A 15,657-nucleotide genomic window follows, 5' to 3' on the forward strand; every position below is an offset into this window, starting at 1 on the left:
ACAGATAAGTGTGTGTTACAGAGCTGTGGTGAGTGAAAACTGCTGATATGACTGTCCTGTGTGTCATGGGGAATAAACCTGAATGGCAAAGTGGAAGCAGGGAAGATGGGCCACCAGCAGACGGTGCAGCACAGAAAACCCTTAGAAGTAATTACATGGATGGCTGGTGTACTGAGGCCAGTATAAATGACACAGCTATTTGAAAACCAGAGGCTGGACTGGGTCCTGGATTAGCTGTCACAGCTATGGACAATGTACTGTGAGGCTGCTAACTCACATCTTTGGCTTAACATCTCATTTCACATGTAAGTGGGATGTTCTGCTGCGAGTGGATAGAAAAAACTATTTGTTGAAACTGTGAGCTGCATGTCTGCTGTCAAAATGTGAAGAGTGGATGAGGGGAATGTTGATAGTTTACATTTGGATTGGAAGGAGCAAAAGCTTAAACTAACAATGAGAGCCTACCAATGAGAGGGGAAAAAGCTAAGAGGAAATCTAGTGAAAGAGTCTTCCATACCAGGGAAAAAGCCATCACTGTGTGTGCAGTTTTCAATATTAGCTTAATTACTAATGTAACTTGTCATCCAATGCTGTTGCTTGAATTAATTATTTCTTTGGCAAAAAGCATGCTTCATTTTTCTCACATTTTGAACAACCGATTTAGCATCGTTCTCCTATACAGATTGGAAGAGTAGCAGAAAGGTTAAGTCAGGTATTGCAGGGAGGAAGGGGAAAGATGAATTACTTGGGGAGACACGCGTATGTACAGGAGACAGTCATTTCATAAAACATGATGTGATTCAAGGCAGCAGGGTGACACTGAACTCTGGGCAGGAATCATGGAAATATTAATGCTTTAGGTCATTTTATAGAGCAGGAGGTCTGACTTGAAGTGCATAGTTGATTGGATGACCATCACTGACACTTATAGAGGAAAAATGGTCAGCTCCAGAGCTAAATACTAGAAATATAAATGTAAATTATGTGTATTTTCAGAGTAAAGTGCTTATGGATATTCTCTATAATTATCACATAAAACTAGAGGATTAGATAAGCTGACTTGCCTTGCTGACACAATAGGCTAATCAGATCTGTATTGATCAGTGGTTATGTGGCTACAACCAAACCAATACTGGAGAATATATTTCAGCTTTTAATCTTTCTTCCTGGTTGGTAGCTGTTAGAGAAAAACAGAAAAAGTAATCCCAACATTTGCTGCAGTGGCACCATAACAGCCATTGGCAAAATCCAGGGGGAGAAGTTGAAAAGGAGCCTTTTCCCATCTTTCTTTATATTATCTTGTAATTGGCCCAGGTCTGCAGGTTTACACGGTTTAAAATCAACAGAACATATACAGGGTTGACCAGTAGTTAAGTGCTAAAGTTCGATACAACATGGGTAAATAATTCGTGCAGATGCTGCCTGGGTAGCATTTGCTAAATGTCATCCCCCCCTGTGCTTACTTCTGCCATTCTTCCCAGTGTCCCTATCAAAATAAAGTCAGAAATGTTCAAATTTTTTATTATTATTATTATGTGGTGCATATATAGAGTTGTCCCTCTTGGGGGGATATTCCCACTGGGTTTAAATCTGGGACTCTCCACCATTTGACCTTAGAACTGAAGAAGCTTCTCGGATGAAAGGTGAAACGTCTTCAAGCAACTCAAAGAAGTCCAGGCGCTTTTCTTTCCAAGCTCCTTAGACTGTGATGACCTGGATGACTGAGAACCTTCACAGACATATATAGAGTTACACTATCCTGTCCTGTCTGGCAGCTTTTATAAGGCCAGCTCTATAAACTCTCTATAGGCCCCTTTTTTTAAGGTTTATCTGTTTATGTCTTCATTTCTATTCGTGTTATTTTTTGTTAATACATATGTGGTACATCGTATGTGATACATTATAGACTCGATTTATTTACACTATATTCAATTGTTTAGATAAAGATACCAAAGCAAAATATTAAGAATGTCTTTCCACCTTTGTCCCTTCTTTCTACATAGAAAAATGATGGCCAGTTTACTGTAATCCAGCTGGTTGGTATGCTGCGTGGGATTGCATCTGGCATGAGGTATAAAGAAAACCAACAAACACACTGTGTTTTCGAACTCATTAACGTGCAGTGTTTGTGTTTAACCCTTCTTCCCTTTGTTTTGACAAATGTAGATACCTGTCTGACATGGGCTATGTCCACCGTGATCTAGCGGCTCGTAACATCCTGGTCAACAGTAACCTTGTGTGTAAAGTGTCTGATTTTGGTCTATCCCGAGTCCTGGAAGATGATCCGGAGGCTGCATATACCACACGGGTAAAGCTGCACAAATTTCTGAAGCCAGTGGTTATTACATATCTTAAAGTTGTTTGTCAGGCTAACTGCCCAAAGTCTGTTCAATTTAAATTATATAAGACTGTAATATATATCAGAGCAAAGATATTTAAAAGCTGCATGCAAGCGAGTAGCATTCACTTAACTTTCTTTTGATCAACTAATAAATTAATCACCTGACTGCCTCAGTGTGGGTGCTAGGGAAGAGGGCAGCACACTGTTGTCTTTAAAGTTATTTACATTTAATATGGGTTGTGTCAGAGCATGACTCTGCCTTATCAAACTTTGGATTAAGTGAAAAACTGACACACAGAATAGTCTTCCCACTAAATACACACCTGGACACTTTAACTAACACACACTGACACACACACACACACACACACAGACAACAGCAGCAGGCCTTAAATTGAGCTGTATAACCCAGGCTGAGTGGCGTTCTGTCAGCCAGAGATGGCCTGCTTCCTGCTGGAGGAGGTCCAATTAGTACTCAGCTCAGTCTCTGCAACACTCAATTAGCACTGAGTCTTGCTGCCTTAGTGCCAAATATCCTGTCACTCACCTCTCACTGCCAGGCTACATCTCTTCTTGCTCTCTCTCTCTATCACTGTCTGGGTCTCCTTCCCTGACAGAGCAGTGAGAATAACATAATTCACACCCTTCAAATAATCAGAGCTTGAGATATCCTGCTGCTGTGTTCATCAATACTGCATCAAGCTAATTTCACTACTCATCAGCTGAAAACACACTTTCCTGTGGAACTCAGCAGTCTTTCTGTGAACTTTTTTTTTTTATCTTTGCAATGAAAGCATGATAATGAAGATGAGTAAAAAATAGAGGAATCACAGGGCCCCCGACAGTTAGGATAGGGAATTTGTATAAGAAAGTGAAACTTGGTATCATGAATGTGTTCCTAAATTGGTATCCATTAGGGGAAATTTGGATTGGACCACATGCGGAAGAAGTGTCTCAATTAAGGTCTGTTCTTGGTTTCCATCCTCATGACACAAAAGATGAAAATGTTGAATGACGGCAGCTGTATTTACTGCTGTAGCTCTGGACAAGCGTAGCTCGAGTCTATTTATTTATGTGAACATATCAGATTTCTTCATAATAAAGCAGCACAACACACGAAAATTTGAGGTTCTATTTTCCAAGCCCCAGGTTCCTTTAAATGCTTCAATGTGTTTGGATCATCTGGTAAACACTGCATTTTGTTACAGGGCGGAAAGATTCCCATTCGCTGGACGGCTCCAGAAGCAATTGCATACAGGAAGTTCACCTCGGCTAGCGATGTGTGGAGTTATGGGATTGTCATGTGGGAAGTGATGTCATACGGAGAGAGGCCCTACTGGGAGATGTCCAATCAAGACGTAAGTTTTAAAGACATTTTAAGGAAAAGTTAGTTTTCTTTAATCTTGTGAGTAACGCATGTAGTATTTGCTGGATTTTACAACTGCAGTCGTATCAGATGGTGATGCGTGAGCTTGCAGTACTTGATTCATCACCACACACATGCATCAATTTCCCACCCACCCACACACTCACACAGGCAACATATGCACGCACAGCCCTCCAGTGACCTCTCCAACTCCTACTTCAGACTCCACCCTCCTTTGGGTTGTTAGGCTGTCTGTCTCGAATCTAGAGAAGGGGAGGAGAGGAGGATGAGAAGGAGAGGAGAGGAGAAGACGTTTGATGTTTAATTGAAAGCGTTATGCTGGATTTTCTCTGATCTGCACAAGAAAGTGCAGGCTCTCACACTCTCTTTCTCTCAGCTATCACCTTCTGTTGCCCACTGTCTCCTGTTCCTTCTCACTTCTTTCTCTTGTCCCTTTTTTTGTCTTTACAAAATGCACTTTTTTGCGTCTTGTCCGCCCTCTCTTTCTTCCCCCACTTCGTCTCTCATTCCCTTCCTCTGATCTTTCCTCCCTGCCAGTCAGTTTTTCTACCCCCTCAGCACGCAGTGATTTGCTGCTGTGCTTCTCTCTTATGCTAGAGAGCAAGAGTACATATGCATGCGCTTTAATACATGCAAGCGTATTGGAGTGCCATCACATCTGTCTTCTGTGTGAATTTGACACAAGTAAAGGCTGTCATAAACTCAACAAATCAATTCCCTGTAGTGTCTTGCACTGGCAGAACTAGGCTGAAAACTGCAGCCTGCTTTCCACTGCAGGGTCTAACGGAGGGAGCTAAGGTTTATTTATTATTCATCCAATTCAATTTCCCCCACCAAAACATTTCTGTGATTCAGTACTGCATCCTGTTACTTGCAGAAATGATTAACGGGGTTATGAGGCATGTGAAATAAACAACGTTGTGTTAATGTTGTGTTATTTTGCTGGATTCACACAGGCCATTGGTGTTGGGTTGCTAACTTCATGGATATTTGAGTATAAGGTCAGGTAGAGAGCAAGCACATCCCTCAAGCAAGTATCAGAATTCAGGATCTTGCTCAGGAGAACTCAATTTGAAAGTAATCTTGCCTTGCTGAAGTGTGTCATGGTTCTGCCTTTAAAAAAATATTGCAGGATACACCAAACAGGATGTACCCTCTGCATACTTCAATATATATCCATGTTATAGATTTTCATTTTATAGTCGCTTTGGAGTCCTATTTCCTCGAGGACAGCATACCAGAATCTTTTGAATAAACCTGATTATGATGTTTTGAAATTCTTGTGCCTTTTACATGCTTAGTGCAATAAAAACAGAAACTGAGAGCATAAAAACAGCAAACTAAATCTCAGTTACTAAAAAAAAGACACAAGGACAAAAGTTTGACATATAAACACAAATAAAAGTATCAGCAGCAGTACAGGAGTGCGCATGGGCACAAAGTGGAACAGTGTAAGTGATAACAGAGAATAAATTACAAGTGATACTATGGTAGTAATACTAATCCTTCCATCTTGTAAAGAACAGATGAGAAGGTATAAAATTATAGTATTATAGAGTGTTAATGTTGGTTTTTTTTGCTCTTTTGGGGGGGTTTTCAGTGTTTGAACTATCAAAACAGATGGGAGTTGGATAATCTAATAGCCACAGGTAGAAAGGATCTGCTGTAGTGCTCAGTCCTTCACCTTGGGGCAATGAGCCTTTTCCTGTGTGTGCTGTGGTGAGCAATCAGAGAGGAATGTATAGTGGGATGGATTGTACATAATGCTGAGGAGTTTCTTTAGCAACCTCCTTTCAGACACCTGACATCAGCTGTTTTCACCCTGCTGCCCCAACACACTGCCATATAGTCATACGTCCCACCTTAGAGTGACAAAACATAGACAGCATGGGCATTTGGCATTGCAGGACCTGAGCCTCCTAAGAAGATACAGGCAAACTCTGGACCCTTCTTAAAGACAATATCTGTGTTCCTGTACAAGTCGAGTTAGCTGTTTATGTGTAGTCCTAGGGATTCATCCGTCACCCCAACATCTGTTCCCCTGATGATGATAGGGGAGGAGGAAGAAACTGCTTCCTAAACTCTACAATCAGACAATAATCATGAAGTTAAAGCAACCTTTAGTTATCCTACTTGCATAGATGATTGAAATTTACCTTTTGCTCTTACAGTGTAACTGTTTGTACATTATACACAGGTTTGTTTTTTGTTTGTTTTCTTTTGTAAAGCTAACCTGCCTGTCTTTCTTCATCTCTCTATCTGAAGGTAATAAAAGCAGTGGAGGAAAGCTATAGGTTGCCAGGTCCTATGGACTGTCCTGAGGCCCTGTACCATCTTATGATGGACTGCTGGCAGCGAGAACGCAGCAACCGTCCCAAGTTTGATGAGATTGTTTGCCTGCTAGACAAATTCATCCGGAACCCCAGCTCGTTAAAAAAGCTTGTCAACTCCTCACACAGGTAGGATGTAACACTGTACTTTGCACACCATTTAAAATATATATTAGTTATAGTTTATTCCACAAGCACACACACATACAGATGATATCATCTGAATGGCTGGTGTTATTGTCTTTGTTAAGAAATGATGTTAGCTTTCTATTAAACATTTCTAAACACTTATTGATGATGCTTCTGCTTCTTGGCTCTTAAAAATGAAGTGTATTCATTTACACATTCATTTTTAAGCAAATTAGGCTCAGCACTCTAAGCTAATAGGCTTCATCTTTCAAGATAAAATGTAAATAGAGTCTTACTGAAGTCCTGTGTAGCAGCATAGTTAAAACGTAGTCTTTGGCTGCTGCACACTAGCAATAAAGAGCAGAGAAATAAAGTGGCTTAATTTTCTTAGAATGAAGCATTAGTCTGAAATGTAGTCAGTGGGGTGTCCTTTGATTGTCGTAACATTTGAACATTCAGTTAGTATTTCCTCTCCATGTATGTGCAGTGCATTAGTACATAATGGTATGAAATGGCAATAATTGCTCTGAAGCAGACATTTATGCAGACACTTCATTATGTTATTTTCTTTGCGGAGATAATGAAATAATGGTAGATCTTTTGTTTTCCTCTTTCTTTTTGTACACACACACACACACACACACACACACACACAAACACACACTGGAACGCATTTAATAAAGCAACACCTTATCTAACAGCCATACAATGACATATGACGGGCGTCAAGATTAAAATGACTCAAGCTATGCTTGTCCTTTTCTCACACCACACGCCTCTTCTAGTTATAGTGTGGAGAATGTTGTTAGTTGGCATAAATATTTCTGTTTGATAAGAGAGAGCCTTATTTGTAAGCATGAAGAGTGAGCCAAATGACAAAGACTTTTGAGTGGACAACATTTGCAGTTGTGTAATGGTGCATAAATAGCTTCATGAAGACTCATGTTCAAACATTTTGCTTTCTCTTTACCTGTTTTCCCACGTTCCAGAGTTTCCAACCTGTTAGTGGAGCATGCCAGCGTAGAAGGGAACTGTAGCACTCGAAGCCAGACTGTAGGAGAGTGGCTTGACTCCATCAAGATGGGACGTTACACTGAACTGTTTATGGAAGGAGGCTACTCTTCACTGGAAACAGTGGCTCAGATGACATCAGAGTAAGAGTCTTATGCACATGCACACATACATATAAATGCATAGGTGATAGGACGTCTACCTTAAGGTGTAGTTTCATTCCCCCTGGTTTTAATATAAATCATTTGTAAGGCATTAACATGGGTTTTATCGCTGTCCGCTGGGTATTTACAAGTGGACACTTCAGAGTATGTCAGTTCATCTACAGGATTAGAATGTATCTTTGAGTTACATCAGTGACCAATTGTCATTGAATCTAATATATCTGTCATTTGTATCCAGTTGTTTCTTTACTGGTGAGAAGCAGCAAAGCACTTCATGTGCCTATTCTGCTATAGTTGTAAGTTATAAGAAGAAAACAAGATTAGGCCTATTCATTGGCATGTTTCAGGAAAAACCCAGTCAAACATGCCAAACATGCTTGAAACACATCTTGGTGATATATGTCTGTTTACACTTGAGTATTATGCCAGTAGTGCATAAACAATTACCTACAGATTGTGCTTACACAGAAGACACTGTGGTCCAGTACTGAGCCCAGTCCAAATCCCATATTGTTTGAGCGATGTGAATGCATTGTCAGTGTATACTGGGTCTATTCACTCATGTCCTTAGCTGGATTGAAAGACCATGTTAATGCCAGGTTTAAACAGCATCACAGATGTTTTTTCCGTAGACCATTTAATGTAATGAACACTCTAATGAACACACAAAGTGGTGTGAAGGTTATCTACAGTGCTTAACAAATTTATTAGACCATCACCCAATGTAAGTTTTATTCCAGTGCTGCCCTAAATGAAAGGTATTCATAATTACCCACATTTTTGTATGTTTCTATGCAGAAGCTCTTTAATCAAAATTATATTTTTAATGCTAAGCTATAATTATTGTTGTTTTCCATTCATTTTCAAATTTAGTGTAAAGCATATTATAGTAAAGCCAAATTACAGTTCTTTACTTGCATTCCTGAACAGGAAAGTTTATTTTCAGCACTTGAATTTTAGACTTGGTTAATTTCTGACCTCTCAGAGAAAAGTTTGCCGGTTCAAATTTGGTTATAAAAATGTGAGTTCAGTTTGTTATTTGCCTAAAACTTTTTTTAAACATGTTTTTGATAGATTTCTAAAATATTTGTGTTTTCTCATTTTTATTACAGGGGGTCTAATAAATTTGGTAAGCACTGCATTACAAGATTGCAAGTCTGTGCAAATACTTCAAAATGCTTTTTCTCTTCATTGAACTAAGAGTTCATATAAAGATAATATAACTACAGAACATTGGTAAAAATGTCATATATAACTCGAGGACGATTGAGAAATTGGTTTAACAGCAAAATCTCTTTAGTCAGTGTGTATCCAAAAGCCCAAACACACAATAATTTCTAACTTACAAAAAAGACTGGTTATCGCATTCATTAAAAATGAATTTATTTATGTAAGTAATCCAAAATGCAGGCTTATTTTTAACAACTTTCTCATGCATTGCCTTATTTGTTAGCAGAATGCTTAAATATAGTGCCCTGTTTTCTGTGTGCTGTTTTTCAGGGATTTGCGAAGAGTAGGCGTGAACTTGGCTGGACACCAGAAAAAAATTATTACTAGCATTCAGGAGATGAGGGTCCATATGAACAGCACCAACTCTACTGTAAACATATGATGTGAAATACAAACATACAGACACATGCACACTCGTACACGCGCACACAAACACAGAAATACAATATATGGACCTACTATGTACTGGACCTAGAGTGGCTTAGCACTTTCTGTGGACGAGGATACCCAGTGTTCTACCGATCTAAACTGGAGGATCCACATGTTGTTGGTTCCTGTGTGTGGAGTTTGCGTTGGTGTCATTGGGAATATTGGATATTGCAGCACTAAAACCAAACTGAACTGGACTGAGTGGTGCTACTTGGAGGGATGATGATGGTGAGCTAAATATGAACTTAAGTAATGGTTTTACTTTAATTATTCAATTATATGACTCTGGGGATCCTCTTGGCACTGTTTTGGATACCTAAATCACAGACAGCAGATCTAACTCTGAGAGCAACCATAAAGTTTTTGGCTGTATCACAGATGTGAGTTTATACACTGGGCTCGAAGGGAACTTTTTCAACCTGTCTCAGGTGAGCTGAGCCCCGTGGAACAAAAAAAGTACTTGCTGATTCTTTGGCAACTTTCTCCATCGAGATTACCGTTCCATCAGGTTTCACTGAATTCATTTCCATATATTGAACCATTATCATTATTTAAATTAATGTCAATATTTGCTTTGACATGCTGATGTGCTTGTGGTTTTGATTTTTAGCCGTTTCTACCACATCTTCATGTGCAAAACTGAAGCTAAAATCTATTTTAATCATCCATATTCATATTCACTGTCATTTACTTAATTATCTTCCAAAGCAATGAAAGACAAGAATAGATACTTGACCTTTGCTGTTTTAAAATACTAGATCTTATGAATGGTTCTTACAGGGCCTAAAAAAGAGAAGTGAAAACAAACAAATAAAGACATGAAGATTTACACTTAAATATACTCTCTACAGCTGTTCTTCTGGGTGAATGTATAGCACTGCTACAATGTGGCAATAAAACCATTCTAGTCCTTAAAACCAGCTTCTGAATGAGGCCACTGATTGTATGTTATTCAGCTGGCTTTGCTCTATGTGTAAGACCTTCCACTTACAGTGAAGTTACTACAAAGCAATGCATATTTTAATTGTAAACTGTTCTATTAGCTGAAAAATTCACACATATTTTAGTGAAATATTCACTCAGATTGCAGGCAAGCAGCACATGGAACACTGAAATCGCTTAAAAACCTTCACTTCAAAGTCTAGGAGAAGATTTTGCTGAGATTCAAAAGAAGCATTTGCTTATTCATGAGTAAATCTTTCATCCAGATTCCAAATAACCTTAAGGTAGGATCCACACTGGAACTGGACATTTTTAATTTGACATCCATTCATCGATCGCGCATTTTCAAATTAAAACTTCACTTCATGTTTAAATGTGGTTCCAGTAGAATACAACTGGAACAAACTGACACTCGTCAAAGGTTCATTCAATCCTGATGGAACATTTGTTCATGTAATAATGGAACTGCCATTCAGATTCTCATGGAAGGGATCACAAAGATTCTAACAAGACTGTTTACTGGTATTCTAATGGAACATTTTCCTCAGATTTTAAGGGAACTTCTACAAGGATTTCAATGCAGCCTTCTCTCAAGAGTGCACTCGGATCTTCATCAAGCCTTCACTTAGAACCAACAAACTTCAGGTACCGCAGAAACCCATCAGCAATCTGTTCAGTTTACCATGCCGCGGAGAATCTCTCACACGCATGTCTGCAACACCACAATAAACCTCACTCTAACAGGACTGCTGAAAATAAGGAGGCAATATTCATCTACTTGATAATCGTTTATTTATTTCTACTTGTTTGAAAAAAGAGCAAAAGTTATGTGGACAGTTTGTGTTTTATAATAATACTCTCTCTTGGACTACTGAGCAGCTTTGCCTACATGTCTTTCATGTATATAATGTATTATATATTTAAAGCAGGGAGCATTGTTCTTCTGTCTGCTATCATGTGGACAAGTGGATATTGACCAGTCATCTCAGAGTAGTAACACATTAGTAAATAGTGACAGATATTCTGAATCGGCATTCCTGCTACATAGACCTGGGCCGCTATCGAGTGGGGGCAACCAGCACAACTGTCCCCAGATAAGGGTCCCCAGAAGGGTATGCAAAAGAGCAAATATTTATCTTATGTTGTTGGTGATTATGTTTCATTTTACATTTTTTTTGGTGCAAGACCTAGAAATATTTTTCAGTGGCCCTAAATGAGAGCAGCAAGAAAAGCTTTGTTGACACTAGAAGTAGATGAGAATTATGAACAGGGACTGATGAATTTCTGGTGTATTGTATGGTATAAACATATACAATGATGTCAATGATCAAGCCCTTGCTTTACTTCTCTTTGGTATGGTATGTTATACGTAGATTGCTACTCAGTGCTTTATTGCTAAAACTTGACCTTTTTTCACTGCATTGTTCACCTAAAGAGAAGCTACGTTCTCACATTATATCTGTGCTCTCTGCAGATAACATGCTTATATTTGTATCAGTTAGTGTACTGCTAGTGTTGGGGTATACAGATGGAAATGCAATGAGATTGTAGAAGTAGGTTTTTTTGGGGGGGGGGGTTTCAAGAGGTGTTATCACCTGATTGTATGAAAGGTATAGAAAAGCACACAAGAAGAATGTAAAGGTTTTAAAGGGGCATTTCACTTTTTCAAAGAACATGCTTTCACTTTGAAACACTCAGACCCCCCACAGAGTTCAAGATGAGTAAAAGGGATAAGTCCTTAATGGTGGTAAGGACCCTCTTAGGTAATGGCATTTAAGCTTTTCCACCTGCTGTCAAGATCAAACTTCTTGACTGCTTCCATAAAAGATTGTAAAGTGGGGAATGGTCACAGGTTAATATTCTATATTATTATGTGTTTCTGAAAGTCATAGTGTTCTAACAGAGTGAAAGTCTGGTACAAGATAAATATCTGCATAGCCTCTTTAGTCTATATACTTGGCTTGTACATTGATAAACTATGTTGCTATGTTGCATATTATTGGGGAACTGTATGCATTTAGTGATGTCAAGCATTTAACAGCAGGCAACATTTGGCAGTAAAACTGGCATCCATGCCTATGTAGATTATTGTGGCTGTGCAGGTATTTAATTCAGCAGGGGAAGGCATCAGTAACATGGTGCAAAATATAAGGCATGTACTGTACAGCGAAAGCAGTTGTGTTGGGCAGTTTTTATTTACGACCCAGCGAGTCATAAGGCTTCCTCAGTCTCACGAATACTGCTTTTAGTTTGGGTTTCGCAGTGTTTTGACCCTTCCTAGTTGTCATGTTATTGGCTTTTTACAACCACCCTTTCAGCTTACTTTCAAACTAAAATTTATGCTTGGGGCATGAAAAATTAGTGAATACGACACCCTTATAAGTGCCTCTCATCTTTTGAGCACCGTTATTTACTCCCCTGCCAAAATGCTATGCCCCAGCTGTTCAACTTTCTATACATGTTTGCCAACAACGTCTACAGGCAATAAGAAGAATGTCAGATAATATGCTTGTTGGAACTAATTTAATTTGCACTTTATGAGAATTCTGTTGCCCTTTGTTTGACTAAAATATCGATAGGTGACTGACATGTTACTGTCAGCAAGTGTATCCTTATTATTTACTATTTAATTATTAGAATTACTGTGTTCCCTTCATACTCCCATTGGTCCCCATGGCATAATTTTTTTACAGTTAAGCACAAGAATTAATCATATTTGTAATACAAATCAAAGTTATATGAGCATCATTGATGTAGAGCACCATATTTTCGAGTGTATGGCACAACAATACACTTTCATGATGTAAACACAGGGTTTGACAGGCATCTTTTAGAATAAAGGTGAATTATTGGCTTTTTAACAAGAAGTCAACAGAGCACTAATCCTTGATGTCAAGGCCTCAGCCAGTCTTGACAGCTTTTTAGCATCAACACTGTTAATTCCAAAAGTGTGAGAACAGGTATTGATTTCTTGGCATTGCAAACCATAGTAAATATACAGTCAAGCTAATTATATGCTCTGCTCAAAATATCAAATCATCAATTCAAATACTTTATTCTCAGCACTTTTTCCAATAGCATGACTTTATCTTTTGCTCACATTAGCCAAGAAAAAAAAAGAAAGCACAACAAACCAGCAAATACTAAAGATTTATGTGGTTTTACTCTTCAGTAACTGTCAGCTGAAACTCCGTCAGCCATGCAGTGTTTATGCAGGAGACAAAATTGTTGCGTCAAATTACATAAGACAACCGGTCTTATGTAACATCTTTGTTGTTTGAGTTTCAGAAGAGGTAATCTAAGTTAGTCACACTGGTCCAGGCAGAAATGTCCATTAGAAGTTGTTGCACTCATACATGAGTTTTTGGGGGGTTTATTCCAAAATTACAGCACCGCATAAACCAGTAGATACCAGTTTGACTGGATTCTATGAAAGACCCAAAAGCAATATGTGACCTGACATTATTTGCAAAAATAATTTTTGCATACACAAATGCATGGGAATGTAACAACAACAAAAGGTTGCACTAACTGATTAAGTTTTTTGGGGGGTTTTGTCAGACGTGAACATACTGAAAATAGGTTTAGGAGTCCTTGAAAGTGAGTTGAATTGTATCAGGGCCCACAGTTCTAGCATTCTTCCATTACTACTATTAATATTAATATTACTACTATTTTTGATTAGTCGTTTCAGCATTTCTTATACTTTGGAGCAACTGTGCAAATAAAGTCAAAGACTTTGTACAACTTATTTTTGGTTTAAAGGATGTTTGGAATAAGCTTGAACTTATTCCACTTCTTTAGTGGGCAGCTTCATCTTAGCAACAGCTGATGAGGTGCATAGGATTTGTATTTTGTGCCATATAGAAAACCACACTGATGGGGGGAAAATGTCTCTTAAAGACTAATGTGGGTCAATAAAATTACAATTGTAATTCGAGACCACAGCATTTGCCTGTTGAGTAACATTTTTGAGAAAAAGCAATTCTTCAAATTCATATTTGCAGTGGGACAAACACTGTTTCCAACGGCACTGTCTACTTGCATTTGTGTTTTTAACTTCTCAGGAAGTGGAAAATAGGTACATTTATTTGATTATCACGTATTTGATCTTAGAAATGATGTGCAGCTTTCACAAAGTGTTAACATACAAAACAAGTATGTGATTAATCAATTGTCCCCAGCTCAAATGTAATTATTTTATCAGTTCACACATACAGTTTTAAGTGACTGAGTAACAAATTCATTGTGATTTATTGAAAGCACAGTAAAAATACTCAGCTACTGATGTGCTATTGGTTTGTTTTTGAGACTGTCATGTATTATGTTTGTGTTGATGTTTTTGTAGTGTGTTATCAAATCTATATTTTTGCAATAAAACATGAGTAAAATCAACTCTTGTTGTAACAATCATTATCTGTCGACCACACACAGGCACTACACATTACAATAATTATTAATAATTGTTTTATGTTTTATGCTTTGTTCCTGCACTGCAGTGATTTGTTTGTGACCTCACAGGAAAAAGCAGTGCCATCATATTATGTTACTTTCAGTCATTCTGAAGGTGTAACTGTAGCAATATCATCCAAGGAAAAATTTTGAATTTTGGAACTGAGTTTTTAGATTGTGCATAACTTTAGTGAACAATGAGGCCAAAAGTGAAAAATGTGCAAAAGTAAGTACACAACACTTGTAGAAACGCCTTCAGCAGTAATAACTTGAAGTAATCTTTTCTGTATGACTTCTGTCACATCGTTGTGTGAGGTTCACAGATATTCATTTATTCAGCTCTCAAAGAATCAAGCCAGTTATGAAGGCAATAATGGATATAACCTGGTGCTAGCAAGGTAAAAGGTGGTGTCCATTGAGAATATAAATCTTTCATATTATCTCGTTTTATATTTTTCAATTTTGACTAGAGATGGACCGATTCGATACTGACGTAAATTACTGGATCGGATATCGGAGAGAAATAAAAAAATGTAATCCGATCCATTAAATATCACAAAAGCAACTCACAAAACTTGCGACATGGCGTAACTCAGCTCATAACCTTAGCCGTCGGAGCAGTATGCTTCACGTGATAGAGTGGCTGTTGTGTGCAAGACCTGTTGGGGGTCTGGTTGAGCATTTGTAGCCTCGCTACCAAACCGGCATTTCATCTCAGAGAAAGGTTTCCCAGAGAGAAATAAAGCAAGTGTGTAAGTTCATCTCTGAATGTTTATAAAGCATTCCCACGTTAAGCTTAACAACCAATATATGGAGCGACTGCCTCTTCTCTCTCCCTCCCTCTCCTGCTGCTACTTCAATCATGAAACTAATCAATGATCAGCTGATCAGCCGATCAGCACCAGGATCCTTTTCTAAGTAGCTGACGGCTGGTAATTGTGCAGGGGCGGGTCTAGCAAGATTTTGCCAGGGGGCCAGGTAGGGCATTAAGAGGGAAAGGGGGGCAAAAAGACATACTTTTCTTTCTAATTGTCATGTCTAGCTTTTAATAAATAATTATTTGAATCTTACAACCAAAGTTTTCATCTGATGTCAAATGTATAGAAGTCCATTATTGTATATCAGAACTATTAAGTCAAATTTATAACATAGTAAGCTATAGCACTTTTTCCTTTGGGAAGATACCATCTGTGCAGTCTGCAATTCAGTTGAAGAAAGATATAGAATCTATTTAATTATTGT

The 15,657-nt window shown here is 38.3% G+C and overlaps 1 protein-coding gene across 3 annotated transcripts in view; it reads left to right on the top strand.

Moving 5' to 3' along the window:
• The window catches only part of LOC120714183 (ephrin type-A receptor 5), a 65,647-nt gene extending 51,292 nt beyond the window's left edge, over positions 1–14,355 (top strand). Inside the window, exons 14-20 of one of the 3 annotated variants that reach the window (XM_040000264.1) lie at positions 2,004–2,071; positions 2,167–2,308; positions 3,550–3,699; positions 5,994–6,187; positions 7,177–7,341; positions 8,475–8,491; positions 8,863–8,993. In XM_040000264.1, the coding sequence (XP_039856198.1) occupies positions 2,004–2,071; positions 2,167–2,308; positions 3,550–3,699; positions 5,994–6,187; positions 7,177–7,341; positions 8,475–8,491; positions 8,863–8,879 (753 nt within the window). In that variant the 3' untranslated portion in view covers positions 8,880–8,993. Of the gene's footprint in view, positions 1–2,003; positions 2,072–2,166; positions 2,309–3,549; positions 3,700–5,993; positions 6,188–7,176; positions 7,342–8,474; positions 8,492–8,862 lie in introns of all 3 variants that reach the window. The other 2 variants (XM_040000265.1, XM_040000263.1) reach the window with 2 other exon arrangements.
• The last annotated feature ends 1,302 nt before the right edge of the window (positions 14,356–15,657 follow it).

This window comes from Simochromis diagramma, unplaced genomic scaffold (genome assembly GCF_900408965.1).
Source record: "Simochromis diagramma unplaced genomic scaffold, fSimDia1.1 OVJJ01000596.1, whole genome shotgun sequence".
NCBI lineage: Eukaryota > Metazoa > Chordata > Actinopteri > Cichliformes > Cichlidae > Simochromis > Simochromis diagramma.